This window comes from Desmodus rotundus, chromosome 5 (genome assembly GCF_022682495.2).
Source record: "Desmodus rotundus isolate HL8 chromosome 5, HLdesRot8A.1, whole genome shotgun sequence".
Classification (NCBI taxonomy): domain Eukaryota; kingdom Metazoa; phylum Chordata; class Mammalia; order Chiroptera; family Phyllostomidae; genus Desmodus; species Desmodus rotundus.
The window spans coordinates 36,484,767-36,502,946 of record NC_071391.1 but is presented as its reverse complement, the minus strand read 5'-3'; the positions used below and the strand labels follow the sequence as shown (position 1 = coordinate 36,502,946).

The 18,180-nt window shown below is 34.1% G+C and overlaps 1 protein-coding gene across 3 annotated transcripts in view; it reads left to right on the top strand.

Annotated features, from left to right (window-relative positions):
- The window catches only part of FAR1 (fatty acyl-CoA reductase 1), a 56,486-nt gene that overhangs the window by 16,620 nt on the left and 21,686 nt on the right, over nucleotides 1-18,180 (top strand). For all 3 annotated transcript variants that reach the window (XM_045194214.3, XM_045194213.3, XM_024558945.4), the window contains exons 2-4: nucleotides 3,154-3,349; nucleotides 9,661-9,836; nucleotides 14,919-15,098. In XM_045194214.3, the coding sequence (XP_045050149.1) occupies nucleotides 3,161-3,349; nucleotides 9,661-9,836; nucleotides 14,919-15,098 (545 nt within the window). In that variant the 5' untranslated portion in view covers nucleotides 3,154-3,160. The remainder of the gene's footprint in view (nucleotides 1-3,153; nucleotides 3,350-9,660; nucleotides 9,837-14,918; nucleotides 15,099-18,180) is intronic.

The following is an 18,180-nucleotide window of genomic DNA, read 5'->3' as shown; positions in this document are numbered from 1 at the left end:
ATGGTCAAATGTAATGGGCATTTAAAATTTGATAGCTGTTGCCAGATCCTTTCTACCCCATCCCCGTAGATGTTGTACTGATTTATAGCCCTACCAGCAATATGAGTCTTTATTCCCTATGTATATTTATCAATTGTTTTTTAGTCTTTGTCTCATAAGTGAAGAAAAGGAATCTTGGGAATTTAATTTGCATTTTTTTGCACAAGGCAGGTTGATCATCTTTACCAATGATTAAGAGCTATTTGTAATTTTTCTGTTTAATTTCCATTTATATCTTTTGCCCTTCTAATTAATTGTTGGTCTTTTTTAAAAAATTAGATTGCAGATACTATTTATATATTAATAGGAGTTGGCCCTTTCCCTTTGATATGATATAGTTTAATTTCTGGTCAATTGTAGTATTTTAGAACATTGCATTTTATGTTAGGAAGCATTCAAAGGCTTGTCAACCCTTCTTTCAGCTAGTTAGTAGGTATCGCTCATCAGTTGTTTTGTCAAGCACTCAGAAGTTTGGTTTAAGCCTGCTGCTACTAAAATCATTAATTTACCCCCCAAATTAAAAAATGAGTATATATCCATGTAAACATAGCAATATATCCTGAGATAAAATAGTTATTAGTCTTTGGTAATACATTTTTTTTTCTGGTCTAAAAATTATAAATAAATTATTCTAGATGAAAAAAGGACAATTACAGATTTTTAGATTGAAATATTACAAACTAGACTGACTGCCTAGGGATCATACCGATAATCACTGTCAAAGATGTAAGAGGAAGAAGAATAAGGAAATGTAATTGTGTGCCCATTCTTGTGTGTGTTATTACATTTAGTCCTCACACAAATGCTATTAAAGCGTGGGGAGCAGGTGGGTATGCTACTCATCTGTTACAGATGAGGAAACCACAGAACCCAATAGGTAAGTAAGCTCAACCCAAGATAGATGTTTTTTGTCAACAGTGCTACTATAAGTATTACGTACATATACTTATTTGAGTACCTGTTTGCAGTTCTTTTGGGGTATGAACCTAGGTGTAGAATTGCAGGGTCATATGATAATTGTGTTTAACTTTTTAAGAAACCACCAAACTCCCACAGCAGCTGAACCATTTTATATTCACTTCCACCAGCAATGTCCATGGGTTCCAATTTTCCTACATCCTTATCAATACTTGCTATTTTTCATAATTTCTTGATGTTTTGGATAGGTGGTATATTGTTTTTGGGGCTTTTTTACTTTGTTTTCTGTGTGTTGCTGGAGTACAGAAATACGTTTTCTTCCTATGTAAAGCTTGTATCTAGTGACTTCAGATTCACTTGACAATTCTAATAATTTGTGTATTTATTGAATTTTCTATGTAAATCTGAATTTCTGATTTCCAAGTGCTTACTATTTTTTTTTCTTTTTCATAGTAGTTGGTTATTTTATGAATACAATATTCTTGTGAATGGGTTGGAAATTATTTATTAGAATTTAAATTCTCTTTAAATTTTTTATTACCTTAGTTTCCTTTTTGGTTGATTCTATTGCTTTTCGCTTTGGTCCCTCTTATTTGGTAAGTATTTCTTAGATATCTGGTGATCTTTGGTTATCTATTCATGTTTACAAAGAACTAAGATGGTGTGGTTTTGGTAGCTGACTTTGGCTTCCTCTCAGTGTTTTGAGGTCTGTTTTTCCAAAGAACTTTCCTCCAAATGGGATTACTGATTGAGAGCTCTGCATGAGTTTAAGGGTCAGTAGCAGCCAGTTAGGCTGGGAACCTAAAACTTACTCTGGGGCTCCAGTGCTGTGAAGACTTTGTTCTTTTAGTTATTTTTGTTTCCTTTCTCCTGACCCCTCACTTCTGGTACCTCCATTTGTTTATGTTTGGAACATCCTCAGGCTCAGCCCTACTTCTCTTTTATACCTAGCACACCCCCATGCTGAATGCTCTTCTCCGCAGATCTGGATACTAAGCGTGGGGAACCAAAGTTTATACAGGAAGTAAGACTGTCGTTGGTGGCTCTCCTCTTCTGTAAGCAGTCCTTTAATTACCTTGTTTTCCCTTAGTTTACCTTATTTTCCTGGGTTTGGTGTTTTCTATTTAGGAGGTTGGGACAGCTCTTGCCTCCTTATAGTCCTTGCCTATGCTTGTTTTGATTGGATTGTTACTTCTTCTGCTGTGGCTTTTTTATCCAATTAGTCTCATCTGTGTCTTTTAGAAATTCTTCCCTCTCCTCCCCTCCCTACTTGATGATGGGCTATTTCTTATTTTTCAATTGTCATGAATTTATTAAATTTGGACATAAAACACATGTATCTACTCCACAGCTTAAATAAAACAAATATAATTGAAGCTCCTTATTCCTTTCTCTGATTGTATTGCACTCCCTTTTATGCATCTATTGATAATTGTGTATATTTCTAAACAATAGAGAGCATTGTTTTGAACGTGTTGGAGCTTTGCATAGTGACATACTGCATGAATCTTTCTGCATCTTGTTTTTTTCCACTTGTGGTTCGTTTGTTTGTTCATTCTCTTAGCATACTATCTTTTCTGTTATTGCAGTGGAATTTGGGTAAGGAGGAGAAGTCAGCCCATGTATTTATAGTATGGCTTTTTTAAAAGGGAGATTGAAGCACCTTTTGGATATGTCACTATTAACATGTAGGAGAAGGGACGTGGTGTTACCTCTTCTTGTTTCAACTGATGATGATAGGTGAATATGACACCTTGCCGTGTCATACAAGCTAGGCAATTGAGTCTTGCTGCTGACCTCTATTTGGTGTTAATAAATCCTTTTGGAGACAGAAAGACACCATTCATTCGTTTTAGGGTTTAACTGAGGTTTAAATGAGGATTTGAGTTCTTATTCCTGGGAGGGCTGTTTATGGGCCATTTAGTACAAACTGTACTGGAGAAACCCAGGCCCAGAGAAGGTGAGTGACTTGTCTGAGGTGATCCAGGGGAAAACACACGGATTGGAAGCTGTTGTTACAGTTCCTTATTTTCCACTCTACTGCAGCAAACCAAAGGTTAAAGTCTTCTTTTTTGTTAACATTGAACTTTGATTTTTGCCTGTTCTTTAAAATATTTATTTGAATACCAAGAGATTTTATACATAAGAATGAGTGTAAATCTTTGAATTGATGTTTACTTGTTGTGTTTTCCTTAGGATCAGAATGGTTTCAATCCCAGAATACTATGAAGGCAAGAATGTTCTCCTTACTGGAGCTACCGGTTTCCTAGGGAAAGTACTTCTGGAAAAGTTGCTGAGGTCGTGTCCGAAGGTGAATTTAGTGTATGTTTTGGTGAGGCAGAAAGCTGGACAGACATCCCAAGAGCGAGTAGAAGAAGTCATTAGTGGCAAGGTAAGTGTGGAAAATAATCATTTGGAGGAGAGAAAAAGTGTGGCGTTTGTGTGTATATTTCTTCAGTATCCTGAAAAAAAATTAATAAAAGGTACCCTATAGAATGTCAGTGATCTGGATATGACTTATGATCAATAAGAGAAAAAAACTTTTCTCTGTGATGGGCAAAATTTTATAACAAGTTCCAAATTGCTTTTATGTTGGATATGTACTATGTTTTTAGAAAATTTGGGGCAAGTTATTTGTGATTACTAAGTATTTCAAGTAGACTTCAGAATATAATAATTAAGAGGTAGTTTCTAGTGACCTCCTGTGCTGTGAGACATTGCTTTCATAACACTTAAAAATTTGTAAGCAATGATTGCTCCCTAGAACAGTATTAGAGGGTAGCAAAGTCACCTATTCCCATTTAACAAATAAGAACACTATGACAGAGGGGTCAAATATGATACAAGAATATGTCATACATTTTGAAACTTGAGAAAATACAGGGGTGGGCAAAAGTAGGTTTACATTAGCGAGTATGTGAAACAGTTTATTCTTGCACTATTAATTTATTTATTGTATTATTTTCCATACAAATAACTGCAAACCTACTTTTGTTTATCCCTATAGTGCTAAGAAAAAATGGAAGTGAGCTGTTGTAAAGTTATTTTACAATCATAAGCTTTTGAATTCTCTCAAAATGAATTAATTTATCTGACATTGATTCATAGTAAGTTTAGTGTAGTTATGTAATTTTTTAGTTATTGGGTAGATATGTGGTACCTTTTAACATTCAATGACTTATGTTTAAAAAACAAACAATATCAAAGACATCTGAATCAATGAAAGATTACTGAAAAGTGTCAAAGATATGATAATTAATTATAGATTAACTCTATAGTTAATAAATAATTTAGTAGACAAGATTTGTTTTTCAGTATGTTTTGATCTTTTAGTAGGAAGCTGTAAAGTAGTTAATAGTGACTAACTATTGAATACTTGTGTCAGGACCTGTGTGCAAAGCACCTCATATGTATTTAAGTATCACAATTAACTCTAAGGTGAGTCTGGTGTTATTCCCATTTATAAGGTCATACATATAGTTAGTGTTTGAGCCAATGTCTGAAGTCTGGCAGATGTTGATAGATCCCATTTTACAAATATGGACAATGAGTCTCAGAGGTTATAATTTTATTTGAAGTTACGTAGCTTATAGATGTTAGAGATAACACAGATTACTTGGTAACAAATCCCTATTACTTTTCCATTTTATAACATTACTTCCCCAAAAGATAAAGTAAGGGAAAGCTGATGGAAGGCTTTGTGGTACAATGGGAGAAGTAGTCTTTAGAGTTGCATAGCTTACTAGTTGCAAGAGTAGTTGGTACACTGAGTGTTAATTGCTTCATTTCCCGAAGTTAATGGCAGTTGATGTCCAAGTTGACAAAAATTAGAAGAAGAGAAGATGACAAATGAAGAAAAGAGTGTGAAGGGCAGAGGATAACAGAGGTATAACACACAGCAGGAAGAAGAGTCAAGTTTGGGTTAGGGCATTAATGGGAAGCATATCTCCTAAGAGTGATAAAGTATGATAATGGGAGAACAGTTATGAGAAAAAAGGAAGAAAAAAAATCAGACCTGTATAGAAGTTTAGGGGTGTTTAAATACAACTTTTTAATCTTAATATCACAGCATTATAATAAAATATAAAAAATACTAACATGGTGACTTGGAATGAATTAAAAGACTAAACTATATTTAGAATGTTTACTGAGGTGTTTATTGTTTGGGAATCATTTCCATTCAAATATAACTTTGGTTCAGACAGGTAAACTTCACTTATGTTTAGAGCATCTGTTTTTCTTGCTTATATTTTTCCCCTCATAAAGAGGTAATCTTAGACCCACATGGTTTTAACAGTGAAGTATAAAAATAAATTATTTGATACTATTAATATGGAATTAACAAATAAAAAATTTACCTTTGTCTCCACTCTTTATTAATTCAGTTTGTCCCCACATGAAAACTTTAAATCTTACTTCTGGAAAAACGAATTTTCTCTGGATTATTTTTTTTTAAATGATCTACTTTTTTGAGAGTTACTCACTCAAATAGCTACTAGCACATTTGTAATATTCTTCCCCATTGCCCTACACTCTCATGCACTTGTGTTCCTCCCTCCTGCCACAAAGATATGTGGAGTCCTGCTATGTACCAGGGGCTGTTCAGGTTACCAGAGCTATAGCAGTGAACGAAATAAAGTCCCAGGATTCGGGGAATTTACATCCTAGTTTGGGAGACAGGTGAACAAATACATAACATGTCGAATATAGTGATATGTACTATGCAGAAAAGGAAAGCAGATAAAGGGGATAGAAAGTGATAGAGGTGCTACTTTAGATTTGATGACCAGAAAAGTTCTCTGAAGTGACATTTGAGCCGAGACCTGAATGAAGTGAGGAAGAATCCTTGTGGGAATATGGAGGAAGATTGTTTAAGGCAGAGGAAATGGCAGGGGCAAAGGCTCTGAGATGGGAACTGCTTGATAGGTGGGAAGAGCATCAGGACAAACACTGATTTTTATTTTACTGGGAGTGTATAAATCATGTAAAGTAACTATTAAGTACTAAGGTATTCCCTACCAACACTCCTCTCCAGGTGAGCTTTCTGCCTCCTGAAATACAATAAAATCGCTAGTTTATTATTATTTTAAAATTTTTGCTTGTTTGACTTGAGAAAGAGAGCTTCAGACAAATCTTTATACTTACACATGAGAAAAGTGTAGCTGATATTAACTTTAAACTCAAAGAATTATCACATGAAGTTTTTAGGTACTTATTTTTAAAAGTCAGATGGGAGTTAATATTTCAGTGTTTACCAACATAAACAAAATAACTGTGTTTGAAGAATTTGCCATCTTAAAGTATGGTAAGTGCAGAGTTCATTTTCAGTTTTTTTTCCAAGTGAGAAGATGGACTGTTCTCTGTTCCCTATGATTTCAAAATGAAAACTATTTGGTAAAGTAGTGTAAGGACATGTTTTAAAAACATGATATAATTTCTAGCTTATTTTCCAGGGACTTTTAATTATAACTCTTGAGAAAATTATTTGAATTGGTAGATTGACCACAGCTTAATGCAGATTGATATCATTACCTTATGGCTACTTTTTTATATTGGCCAAATAGGTTAAAAGGTTCTGTTTGTTTATTGAAGGCAGTGTGATTCTCAAACCTTAGGTTTCTGGACCCCTTAGCACTCTTAAAAAAATTATTGGGGACTTCAAAGAGGTTTTGTTTTGTGAAGTTTTGCTTCAGATATCTTATTGATACTTATCATAGTAGAAATTAAAACAAAATTTTAAGGAATATACAAGCACACATTCCATTAGCCATCAGAGTGAGGCTGTCATGCCACATGTAGCCTTTGGAAAATTACTGTCTGCACTTGCGAGAGAATGAAAGTGAAAACAATGCTGATAATGCCTTAGTGTTAGTGTGAAAATAGTTTTGACCTTATGAATTACCTAAAGTAGTCCTAGGGACTCTTAGGATCCTTAGACCACACTTGAGAACTGCTATTGAGTAAGAGTGTACAGTGGTGTTTAGACCATTTGGGGACTGCCTGATGGTACATTTTTATGGATATACCTCATAGGCTCAAATGTTCATATTTTCAGGAGAGAGTTGACTTCTACGGACATCCAAAATTAATTTGAACCAGAGCTTGGCAGTAAAGATTCAGAGAATGAAGTTGGGGTTAGAAACAAAACTTACTAGAATGCTTTAAGCTCAAATTTGGTACATGTAAGGTATCTTACTCTGAAGGCATATCCCCAAAAAGAATTTTGATTATAGTACTTATTTTTACTCATTTTTTATTTTTCAGAAAACATTTATTGTGTCTACTTAGTTCTAGGCACTTGATGCAGGGGTTTGGCTTTGGGGAAAAATAAGATAGAGTCCCTACTTTAATGGAGCCTATAGTCTAGAGAGTTTTTAAGAGGGTAAGTACAGGTGTCAAGTGTGATTGGATGGGAGCAGTTATTGAAGCTGATGTCTTGGTTGAAATTGAGGGCCTGAGTATAATCTGAAATATTTAGGCCTCCACTCTCGGTTCTCCACGGCAGTGCTTCTAAAACTTTGTCTCCACAGTGATTTGTAAAGAAGATAAGTATCTTCTACTTAAAGCTTGAAATTTCTTGGAACTTTTTTAGTTTAGCCTAAACATATGGCCATTATATTCAATATAAAAATACATTGTCCCAAAATATTTGTCTAAATAAATATTTCACTAGAATAGTCCATAAATTATATTATTTTTCTTATGTGTTTAATTCCTGTCTACCACATCCTGCCATTTAATCCTAGGGCCACTCATTCTCCATTATGTATTGTATTGCTGGTGAATCATTAAAATGTGTCCTTTTTATGTCAAGTAGCAAGGAATATACACTTAAAGTTAGTAAGAAACTTCTAGGGAAGCCTGCAATGACTTTGACCCAGGAATAAAGAGCGTAGGCAAAGAGTATATACCATAGTGGGACATTGTCTTATGGTAGAGTTTCTCAATTTCAGCACTAGTGACATTTTGAGCCAGATAATTCTTTGTTATGGGAAGCTGTCCTATGCTTTGTAGGGTGACAACAGTGTTCCTGGCATCTACCCACTACATGCCAGCTCTTCCTTCCCTAACCCTCCCAGTTGTGACCACCAAAAATGTCTCCAGACATCACCAAATGTTCCCTGGAAGCAAAAATTACACCAAGTTGAGAGCTACTGATTCATAGGAATGTCTCTGGGAAAAGAAACTACATTGGATAGTGAGGATTAAATTAAAATAGTTGACAAATAAATTCTGGAAGGGGAATACAGTGTATAAATGAGGGCATCAGTGAACTTTATAAAGTAGGGACTAATTGGGGTACCAGTGGGGGAAAATGGTATTGAATAAAGAGAGGCTGGCTAGGAAAGGGAAGAGTATCAAGTTTGTGATGTAACTTGTGAAGCAGCATGATTATGTCTTGGTGGAGATACCTGATAGGAAGGGGAATTTAAGGTCATTGACAGTCTGGGAGAATGAAAAAAATGAAATAAAGTGTGTATTCAAGGTGTGAAAAGTACTTTTCTGGTCATTTCTCAGGTTCTTTTTTCTCTGCTTGCCCCTTAAATATTGATATTCTTCAAAGTTTGGTTCTAGGCCTTGATTTCTTCAGCGTATGTCGAGTTCAGTGATTACTGAGCACTGTTTTATGTTAGATGAATGGTTGTGTTTTAAATTAGATTTGGAAAAAGCTTTATATAGTCTGGACCTTAGGTACCTATCACTGCTACTCCCATAGCTACCCATGTGTGGTTAGTAAAATCTGTATCAGTCTGACTCTCTCCTACCTGAACTCCAGACTGACAGAGCCAGTTACCTGTACTAGACCTGTCTTCCAGGGTGTCATATAGCCATTTCACATTCAACATTCACAAAACGGTTTTTGAAAAACCTTTGAAAACTTGAATCTTTGTAAGTACTTCGTTTACTTCCAGTGTTTTCCACCTAGTGAATTTATTTCCTTAACAAATATCTGTGTCTTGCCAAGCACTATGATATTTAGGGCCTGCTTGCTAAGCAAGTAGATACTGTCCCAGTCCTCATGGAGTTTGCATTCCTTATCCTTCATACCCAGTCATTGGCCAGGCCTACTGAATGGTTTTTAATTTCTCAAATATATCAATCCTTTCTCACTTCTAAGTGGTTGTACATGGTACTTTCTCTGCCAGGAACACTAATCTTCTACTTCATAATCTCAGGTCTTGACCAAGTTGGGTTAGTGCTGTCTCCTAGGCAGTCCCATAGCACTGTAATATTTACCCCTATTTTACTATTTATAAATTGTATTTAATTGTTCATATACTTGTTTAGCTTTACCTTGTAAAGTCTGGATTTTAGAAATCTGAATGAGCATTTCTAACAGGGCATTTCTGACAGTACAAACACTGTTCTGATGTTTGTACTGCTTAAGTCTGTTCCGAGGGATAATATAATCACAAAGGTATGGACAGTTCAAATTTATCTTTGCAAACTACCAGCTCTGTGTCTTGAGCAAGTTACTTAACCTCTCTGATGCCTCAGATCCCTCATCTATGAAATGAGGGTAATAACATGGGCCTCATAGGATGTTTTCAATACAGAATGATAACAGTTAAAAATAGGAACCTTAGGGTTTGCATAATTGAAGTTTTAAAACTAGTGATACTCAGTGGGGAGAAGGAAGATGATAATGGGTTTTAGAAGGTTCAAAAATGCTGCCCTAAACTGTTTTTTCCCCTTTGATAGCTCTTTGACAGATTGAGAGATGAAAATCCAGATTTCAGGGAGAAAATTGTAGCAATCAACAGTGAACTTACGCAACCTAAACTGGCTCTTAGTGAAGAAGATAAAGAGGTCATCATAGAGTCTACTAATATTATATTCCACTGTGCAGCTACAGTAAGGTTTAATGAAAATTTAAGGTAAGTAAAGGTATTTCTCTGATATTTGAACCTCAGCATGGTTAAAAGATTTAATTTGAATTCTATTTTTCAGTCAAGTTGTTTTGATAATGATTTGAAACTGTCACTTGTAACTTGCAGTGTCCTGCATGGTGTGAAAAGAATTTCCTTTCTCTTGTTATCAGTTTAAAAATATTGGATAGCTAGTGTATATTTATTAGAAGTTATGCATATAATTATGGGACAGGGGAAAGGCAAGAAATGGGACTTATGGAGTAGAAGAAAGAAAAGTTCCACTTGGATAGGAATGTTAGTCTTAACGGCTAATAGTGTTTGTTTCCTCTTCCCTCCATTCTTTCAACAGCTTTATTTTTCCACTCCATGTATGTCCATCTGAAAATTTTTAAAACTTAGGCTCAGGTTTGCAGAGTAAGATAAGACAGCTTATAAATTTAACTCATACCTTGTTTTTGTTTTAAAACTCTGTCAGCAGTGTTAGGTACAAGGTAAATTGAACGTAATTTAAAAAATAATTTGGACTTCCTTCGAGATATCTGTTTCAAGAAAAAAACATCTAAATGTTTACATTTTTGAAAACATTTAACAAATATGCATTTCAAATAGTGGTGTTTAATTCAGAGCATTCTTTTTGATGCTGTGTTCAAAAATACAGTGTTATAATGTTAATCTAATTGTATGATCTTACACCAGTTAAATTAGTGCAGACTTCTTTAGGGTTCACAATTACTTCAAGGCCTTTTTATTAAAATGCTTTTCAATTAAATTCTGATTAGTTAAATTGAGATTATCCTCTACATTGTCTTTAATATAGAAGTATAAACCTTAATTGACATTATATAATGTGACAGTTTTGCCTATATTCCATGTGAGGGTACTGTAAAATAGTCCCTTACATTTCTGTAATAGTGCTTTATAATTTTTAGGGTATTTGGTATTTTCTCATCCATCATTTTATTACATGCTAATGTTACCAGCTTTAATAGTATAGGCAAATCTATATTATGCTTAAGGAAGCTGAAGCAGCATTGTATAATGGAAAGGTGGTGAGCTTTGAAATCACATACCTTAATTCTGATCTTGACTTTATTATTTAGTAATCTTTGTTATTTATTTTTTAGTTCTTTTTATGCAGCTATTATATATTCATGATTGAAAAGTGACAAAAGAATCTTATAAGAACAATTGTGTAATCACATTTTCATAAAGAGAGTGTGCGTGTATATATGTGTATTTATAGACATGTCTTTCTATATTTGCCAATTATCTTTGGATAGTGTAATTCCAGGTAGGTTTTTAGTATGAAATAGTCAATCTAACAGACGTTTTTCCCCCACAGTTCTAGCTATTATGATTTTTAATTTTTTTTATAACCAAAAGAAACAGTTCACACAGCCTTTAGAAACTGTTTCAAGAAAAAAAGTATATAGATACTAGAAAGTTGTGGAATGTATAGTCTTCATTGGAATAGACAACATTAATTAGTGTGAAACTCATCAAACTAGCCTTTATGAGGAGGACCAAAGTACAGTACTTTCAGGGTACCTTCTTTCTCTCTTTCTGTTCCCCTGGGGTAAGCAAGACTACAATTAATGAAAGGGAAATCTTTTCATGATTATTCTATCTTCTTTTACTAGAGATACCATAGAAGATGGGGTATACAAGTAAACAAGAAAATTTATTATTCTTTCTTGTCAAGGCATGTATGTTTGCTGACCAAAGCCTCATCATTGAAATTACTGTTTTCTATGAAGCAATTTTAATGGTGATACTACAGCATTAGAGTTGGGCTAGACACTCTAAAATACTGTAGATTGGCATGTAATAACTACTTATAAAACAGTTACTCTTTATAATCACTTTTTTGTTAACCCATGAATAAAAAATGGCCCATTATACCCAATATTTTGGGAAAAATCAAGATAAAATGCCCACAGATTCTATTTGCAATTCCATACAGTCTAATAGAGGAAATATAATATGTTTAAATAACCATAATATAGAATAGAAAATAAGGAATTACTGAAAAGTAACTTTTTTAGCAAGAGCTTTGAGAATGGCTTAAATTACAGGTGTGTGAGTCCCCTATCCTAAGATTAATTGGTCCCTACGCATCTGTGTTTGTACCTTTGTTAAGTTTTTAAAAATCAGCAATTATTGATGAAGTCTCATGTAGATCTCTGAGGTAGGGAAGAGGGGAAGGAGAGATCAGAATGGCCTGGGGAACTTAACTGAAGATGCAGTTTCACAGGCTTCACCTCAGACTTTAAAAAGTGTCTGAGGATGAGGTCCAACAGTCTGCATTTTTAATAAACTCTCAGGTGTGTGTTGTGCGAAGCATGAGATCTCTGATTTAAAAGTCTTAGAAGTATTATCAACATAGATTTCGAACAACCCAGCATGTCTGTAGAAGACAGGTGAACAAGAAAAGTTACTGGCAGTTCAAGTTTTCCTTCCTTTCCCTTCTTCCCTCCCCTCCCCTCCCCTCCCCTCTCCTCCTTTCCCTTCCCCCTTCTCTTTCTTTCTAAAAGTAGTTTCTATGTTAATGATGGACCATAATTACAAAAATTTGTTCATTTATCCCCACCCCTACCCCAGAGCCACTGTTGTTTAGTATGCATTTATGATTCCAGGTTACCAAACATAATGAAAATATTATTTTTGTTTAGTACTAAGTGCTTTCTGGTCTGACTTGTCAGGGTGTTAGCCTAAATTTCAGTAGAGTTAGAAATTGGATGGTGGTAAAATAGAGTGAGGTGACTAGCCTGGCAGTGATACTAAGAGTTACTTATGTTGGCACAAAATGCCTTAAGGTTTGGGCTCTCAGGTACAAATGGAGGGGGAAAGCGGGGAGTGGAGGGGTAGAAAGACTCCAAGTGTTTCCTCTCTCAAGTTATTCCTTATTTTCAGTGACCCAGAAACTCTGTCACCATCCTCAGGAACAGAATATCCTTTGTGTTCTGCTCCTAAAACATTACTGTCCTTACCCCTATTGTTTTGCAAGTGAAAAAGAAAATAACACATTGCCTTGCAGTCTAGTGGATAGTATCCTCTCTGTCAAATGTCTTTTCAGATTTCCATTTGAACAGATTTCCCTCCTCAGTTGAGATAAGAAAGAAAAAAGATACACTCATGATTGTAAGACCCTAACCCAATTACTTTATTTTTAAAAAAATTTCCTTCTGGTATGTTTTCATAGGCTCTTGGATACTGTTAAATTAAGAGAAAAATAAGACACAGGAACTTTTCCTTTTGTGAATTATTTCATTTTCCTCGTGACCCAGAACTTCTTGTCCTGTCCTTAGGAACCTGTAACAGAATATTCTCTGTATACCTCTTCCAAAACATTGTTTTGCAAATGCAGTAGACTTCAAAGCACTGCTTTATAGTCAAGTGGACCAGATTCTATCTGTGACATATCCTGGCCACTTAAAAGAATGGCTGGATGTTTTTGTTAAGTAAATATAAGAATTTTAGAAAGTACTAAAAACTTTTTATTTTTAAAAAAAGTTTTTCTTGTGAGATCTTTGAACATACATGGTTTTACATAAAATGTAAACATAGAATTTCAGCTTTTACATATAGAAACAATCTCCCTGTTTCAATTTTCTCCATAGTTACATTTTCATAACGTGATGATAACCATCATGTTGATACAGCGTAATTCATGTAATGTTCACTTAGTACAGCAGATTTAGGTAATTTTAATTTCTGTTTGAAAAATTGGGGTTAGAACAAATTTTTCTTCTGAGTTAATTTTAGTATGTTAACTAGATTAAAAACTATCATTTCTGTAATATGTAGTACTTTGTCCTAGTCTCTTTTGGATTAGTTATATCAGGTATAGTGTCAGTAACAGTATAGTACTGTGCCAGTTTTATCACAGTGTTACTGGTATTGCGTATTTCAACTTTTTTCTCTTTCAAATATCAAGCTATAAACAAAAGTTTAATAGAACAAAAAGTACCCACCATTTCATTACCTTATATAATATCTATAGAATGCCTGTTTCGGGACTCTTAGGAATAATGCTAAATACATGCAAATTATTTATTTCATTTAATTTTATACAAATCCTATTAGATAGATTCAATTATTATTCCCATTTAAGGATGGGGAGATTGAGGCCTTGGTGCTTGAATGAATTTACCAGGTTACCTGATCCTAGCTGATAGGTAGGCCAAGCTAGAATTTGAAACCAGGTCTTATTCCAGAGTCTTGTTCTTAATCTTGCTTCACTTAATAATGTTTGTGTTTTTAAAATATTCATGGAGGTTTTCCATGTTTTATAGTTGTCATAAGTATTTTAATGGCTATATCCTTTCATTGTGATAAATGCCAACTGTATTAAATCATTTTATTCATAGTGAGTATTTGGGCTCTCTTAGGCTATTGCTATTACTAGATGATGCTTCATTGATATTTTTCCTGCATGTTTATTTTTGTATTTGTCGAAGTATTTCTAATAAATTTCAAGAAGGGAATGTATAGATCACTTTGGGTTCTTGCATGTAACTCTTTTAACATGTGACCTGTTTTATTATAACACCTCTTTTTAACTAGTGTTAAAAAGATGTTTGGATTAATTGCTACAAAGAAGGAAATAAACATGCTCTTATTTGGTTATATGTTATTATAATTTAATGCTTCTGAGTTTCCTTTGTTTTGCTTATTGGTGACTCTGCATTAGCATTTTAAAATTACTTACCCATTCTAATACATCCATATCATGAAATCAAGATGCAAAAGAAGTCTAACATGACTTCAAAATGGATACAGAAAAGTCAAAGATGCAGAAATGATCTGTTTATTTCTGGGTAATTAAAAAAAACTTAATGTGTACTTTTATTTTAAAAATTCTAATGAGATTTATTTTATAATCACAATTTTTTTAACATTTCTGATACAATGGTGTACATCATGTTGAAATAAAATACACAAAATTGGAGCGAAGGGATAGTTATAAAGAAACAGTCTCTGTCTCTTGTCTCTATCTCTAATGGAAATAAGATTTGTTTTTAAGCAGGTGAAATAAATAACATAGCTTCCCAATTTTTTGTTGTCACTTTTTTTTTTTTTTTACAGAGATGCTGTTCAGTTAAATGTGATTGCTACACAACAGCTTATTCTCCTTGCACAACAAATGAAGAATCTGGAAGTGTTCATGCATGTGTCAACAGCATATGCCTACTGCAATCGAAAGCATATTGATGAAGTAGTCTATCCACCTCCTGTGGATCCCAAGAAACTGATTGATTCTTTAGAGTATGTTTGTTTGAAATTTATATACATTTGCTTTGATCTTAAAACTTTGGATTTAAGTTTATATAGATATGTATCTGTTGGTTAATTTCAGTTTCTCCTTCTTTACCCATTTCCACCCCTATACACACATGTGTATATCTCTATATATGTGTGTGTGTGTATACACACACACACACACACACACATACATTTATCTTGTTTATTCAACAAAATTATTATATATCTAAGGTTTTGGTTTTTTTTTTTTTTTGTATAGGTTTATATCTAAATAATTGTTGGTGTCATTTAGTGTGGAGCTTTCCCTTTTGACCAGGTGTGATAGTTGGAAGAAGGCCTTTGAACAAACTTATTCATGATATTAGGGACTCTGTTTTCCAGGCAATCAATCCTAGTGACTAAGTACTTGATACTCATGGGACCTAATGACTACCTATTGATTAGAAAGGTTGTAATTTATTAAAAGATTATCCTTTTTATTTTGCCCAATGGAATATATCTGTAGAGGTACCTTTGATTATTAGAGAATCAGAGGAGTCATGATCCTTTGATTGATAGGTTGAGTGTTACTTGTTTGTCATCTTTCGGAGGTTTTGGATCCTATGAACAATTAATCGCACGAGACATATTTGGATATGGAGTGAGTGAAGTATGCTTATACCATGGCCAAGATTTCATTTGCTTCATTCAGCCTGTGCTTTCTTGTCAAGTGAAACAACAAAAAATCAGAGCAAAAACAACCTTTCTACTTTTGTAGACTGCAATTATAAAAACCTTTCAGTATCCATCATATCTTCATATTTGTTAATCCTCATATAATATTCCTATAGTCTTTTTACCCCTTTATTCTTATCTGTTTCCCCTCAGGTCTTCCTTCTTCCCAGAGATTCTATCCACTTTAATCTCCTTAGTTATCATTCTCTGCTTTCTCAGTCCAATTTTTTTCTTCCTAAGGGTGCTACACAGTGTTCTTAGCTCCTTCTTCAAGTTTTCTCCTAAAATAAACATATAGGTCCTTTTCTTTATGATTTTCCTGTGAATCATGAGGAAGCAGACAGATTATAATAAAATTAGTAAGTATATGAGTTTACTAAGATAATTCTTAGGATAATTTCCTGGTTTTCTGACTCCATTTCTTAGATTGTCCTGAATACCTCATTTTCCTCACAGGTCAGTAGGCAGAAGTTTTTAATGTCTTTAGAAAAAATTGAGTAGAAGTTAATGAAGGTTTTAATTTTTTCTCTTAATTGATGGTTGGTTATCCAAATATTTAAGTTGCTGAGAGAGCATGTAACCTTATAATTTTACTTCTTCTTTCCTTGCTTTCAAAGAAATCTAGCTAACAGATAATTTTAGGATAACTCGTAGATTGGGTCTGTATACATACTTTAGTGATGAGGCTTACTGGCTAAAGTCTTCCCTCCATTTAGCTAGTTGGTTGTTTTTTTTAATGTAGCAACATCTCTTCCATTTCTCCAAGTGATCTCCATTATGGAGTTTTTTCCTAAATTGATTAGCAACTGCTCTTCAGTTTTATAAATACTCTCTTCCTTTCGCACACAAAAAGTACTTGCACATAAAGAAGAAATTTATCTTGATAATCTCTATTTTATGCTTCTCATTAGTTAGTATGGCTGTCATTAGAGCGACAATACACTGAGTGTACAATTTTGTGTACACAGCCTTAGAGCCAGTAAGGGAAAATATCTGAAAACAAGTACATAATATATTGGAATCAGATATTCAGACTGGGAAAGACCATAGATGTCACCTGGTATATAAGCTTCCCTTTACAGATTATCAGTGTAGACCTTTCTTAAGAGGCACTGAGGAAATTGGAGGTTACTAATTGAATTTTTTCACTGCTCAAATACCTTTATTATTTTTTAAAAAATTATTTGGATATTGATAGCTCTGCAAAATACTTCTCCTATCCCAAACCCTGAGACCCTTTTCATATGTCCTCCCTAAGGAAACAAAATATTCATACTTTGTGCCCATTCACATCTAATTTTTAAAACATGTAAGATTCAAAATGAAATATTTTTTTCTTTCATTGGTAATTTTAAACTGCAATGCAATATACTTAATGGCATTTCTTTTTAAAAATTAGCATATCAAACTATTTTATGGGGGGGAAATCAATTCAAGGACTTAAAATAGAAATTCCCTGTTTCTAAAAGCAAATGATACTGAAAAGCCCCTTTTCTCCTTTGTAATTTCCACATTACCAACAGAACCAGCTCACAGGTGGACTTTCTACTTGATATTAGGTATTGCTCAGGAACTTTTGGACTGCTGCTTTGAAATGTAAAGGGAGGGGTGAGTGGGACAGGATAATTCCAGCACAAAAGAGTGACAAGGCTGGGACCACAGAATGGAACCTTTCTGAGCAGTGGAATAAAAACAGCCAAATCCCTTAGACCCCACTTCTTGGCAGGGGTAGAGGAAGGTGACTACAAGTGTCAACCAAAATATTGCACATAATACCACAGGCATGTAAAGTACTGAGAAGGTTCCAGAGGAATAACTGCAGATACAGATGATCCTCTAATTGAATTTTTATAGCATGGTGCAATTTATTTTCATTGTTTACCCTAGTTTTTGGTGGTCTTGCCAGTGAGAGCATAGAGTTTCCAGTGCTTCATCTTAGATATTGAGGTCTCTAGACCTTTTCTATTAATTGTATGTATGTGCATTGCAAAGGTATATAATTAATGTTATGGTGTTCAGTGGGTATATATAAAACTATATTTCCTAATCTGAAACCCATGGGGCCAGATGTATTTTTGGAATTTTTTGGACTTTAGGAAAGAATAGAATCTATGTACTGTATAATATAAAATAAGTGTAATTAGGTCTGGGGTAGCAACCCTGGTCAAGAACCCATGATGTATAGGAATATTCACACAAGATGGTATTAAAAATTTTTCATAAATCAGTTCAGATCAGCTTTGCTCCCTACCATATGATTTATGAAAGAACGGTAGGTTTTCATACCTTTTTGGATGTAGAGATTTGAGTATAAGAGATGTGGACTTATAGTTAATGTATAATAAAAGGAAGACTAACTTCCATATTTTTA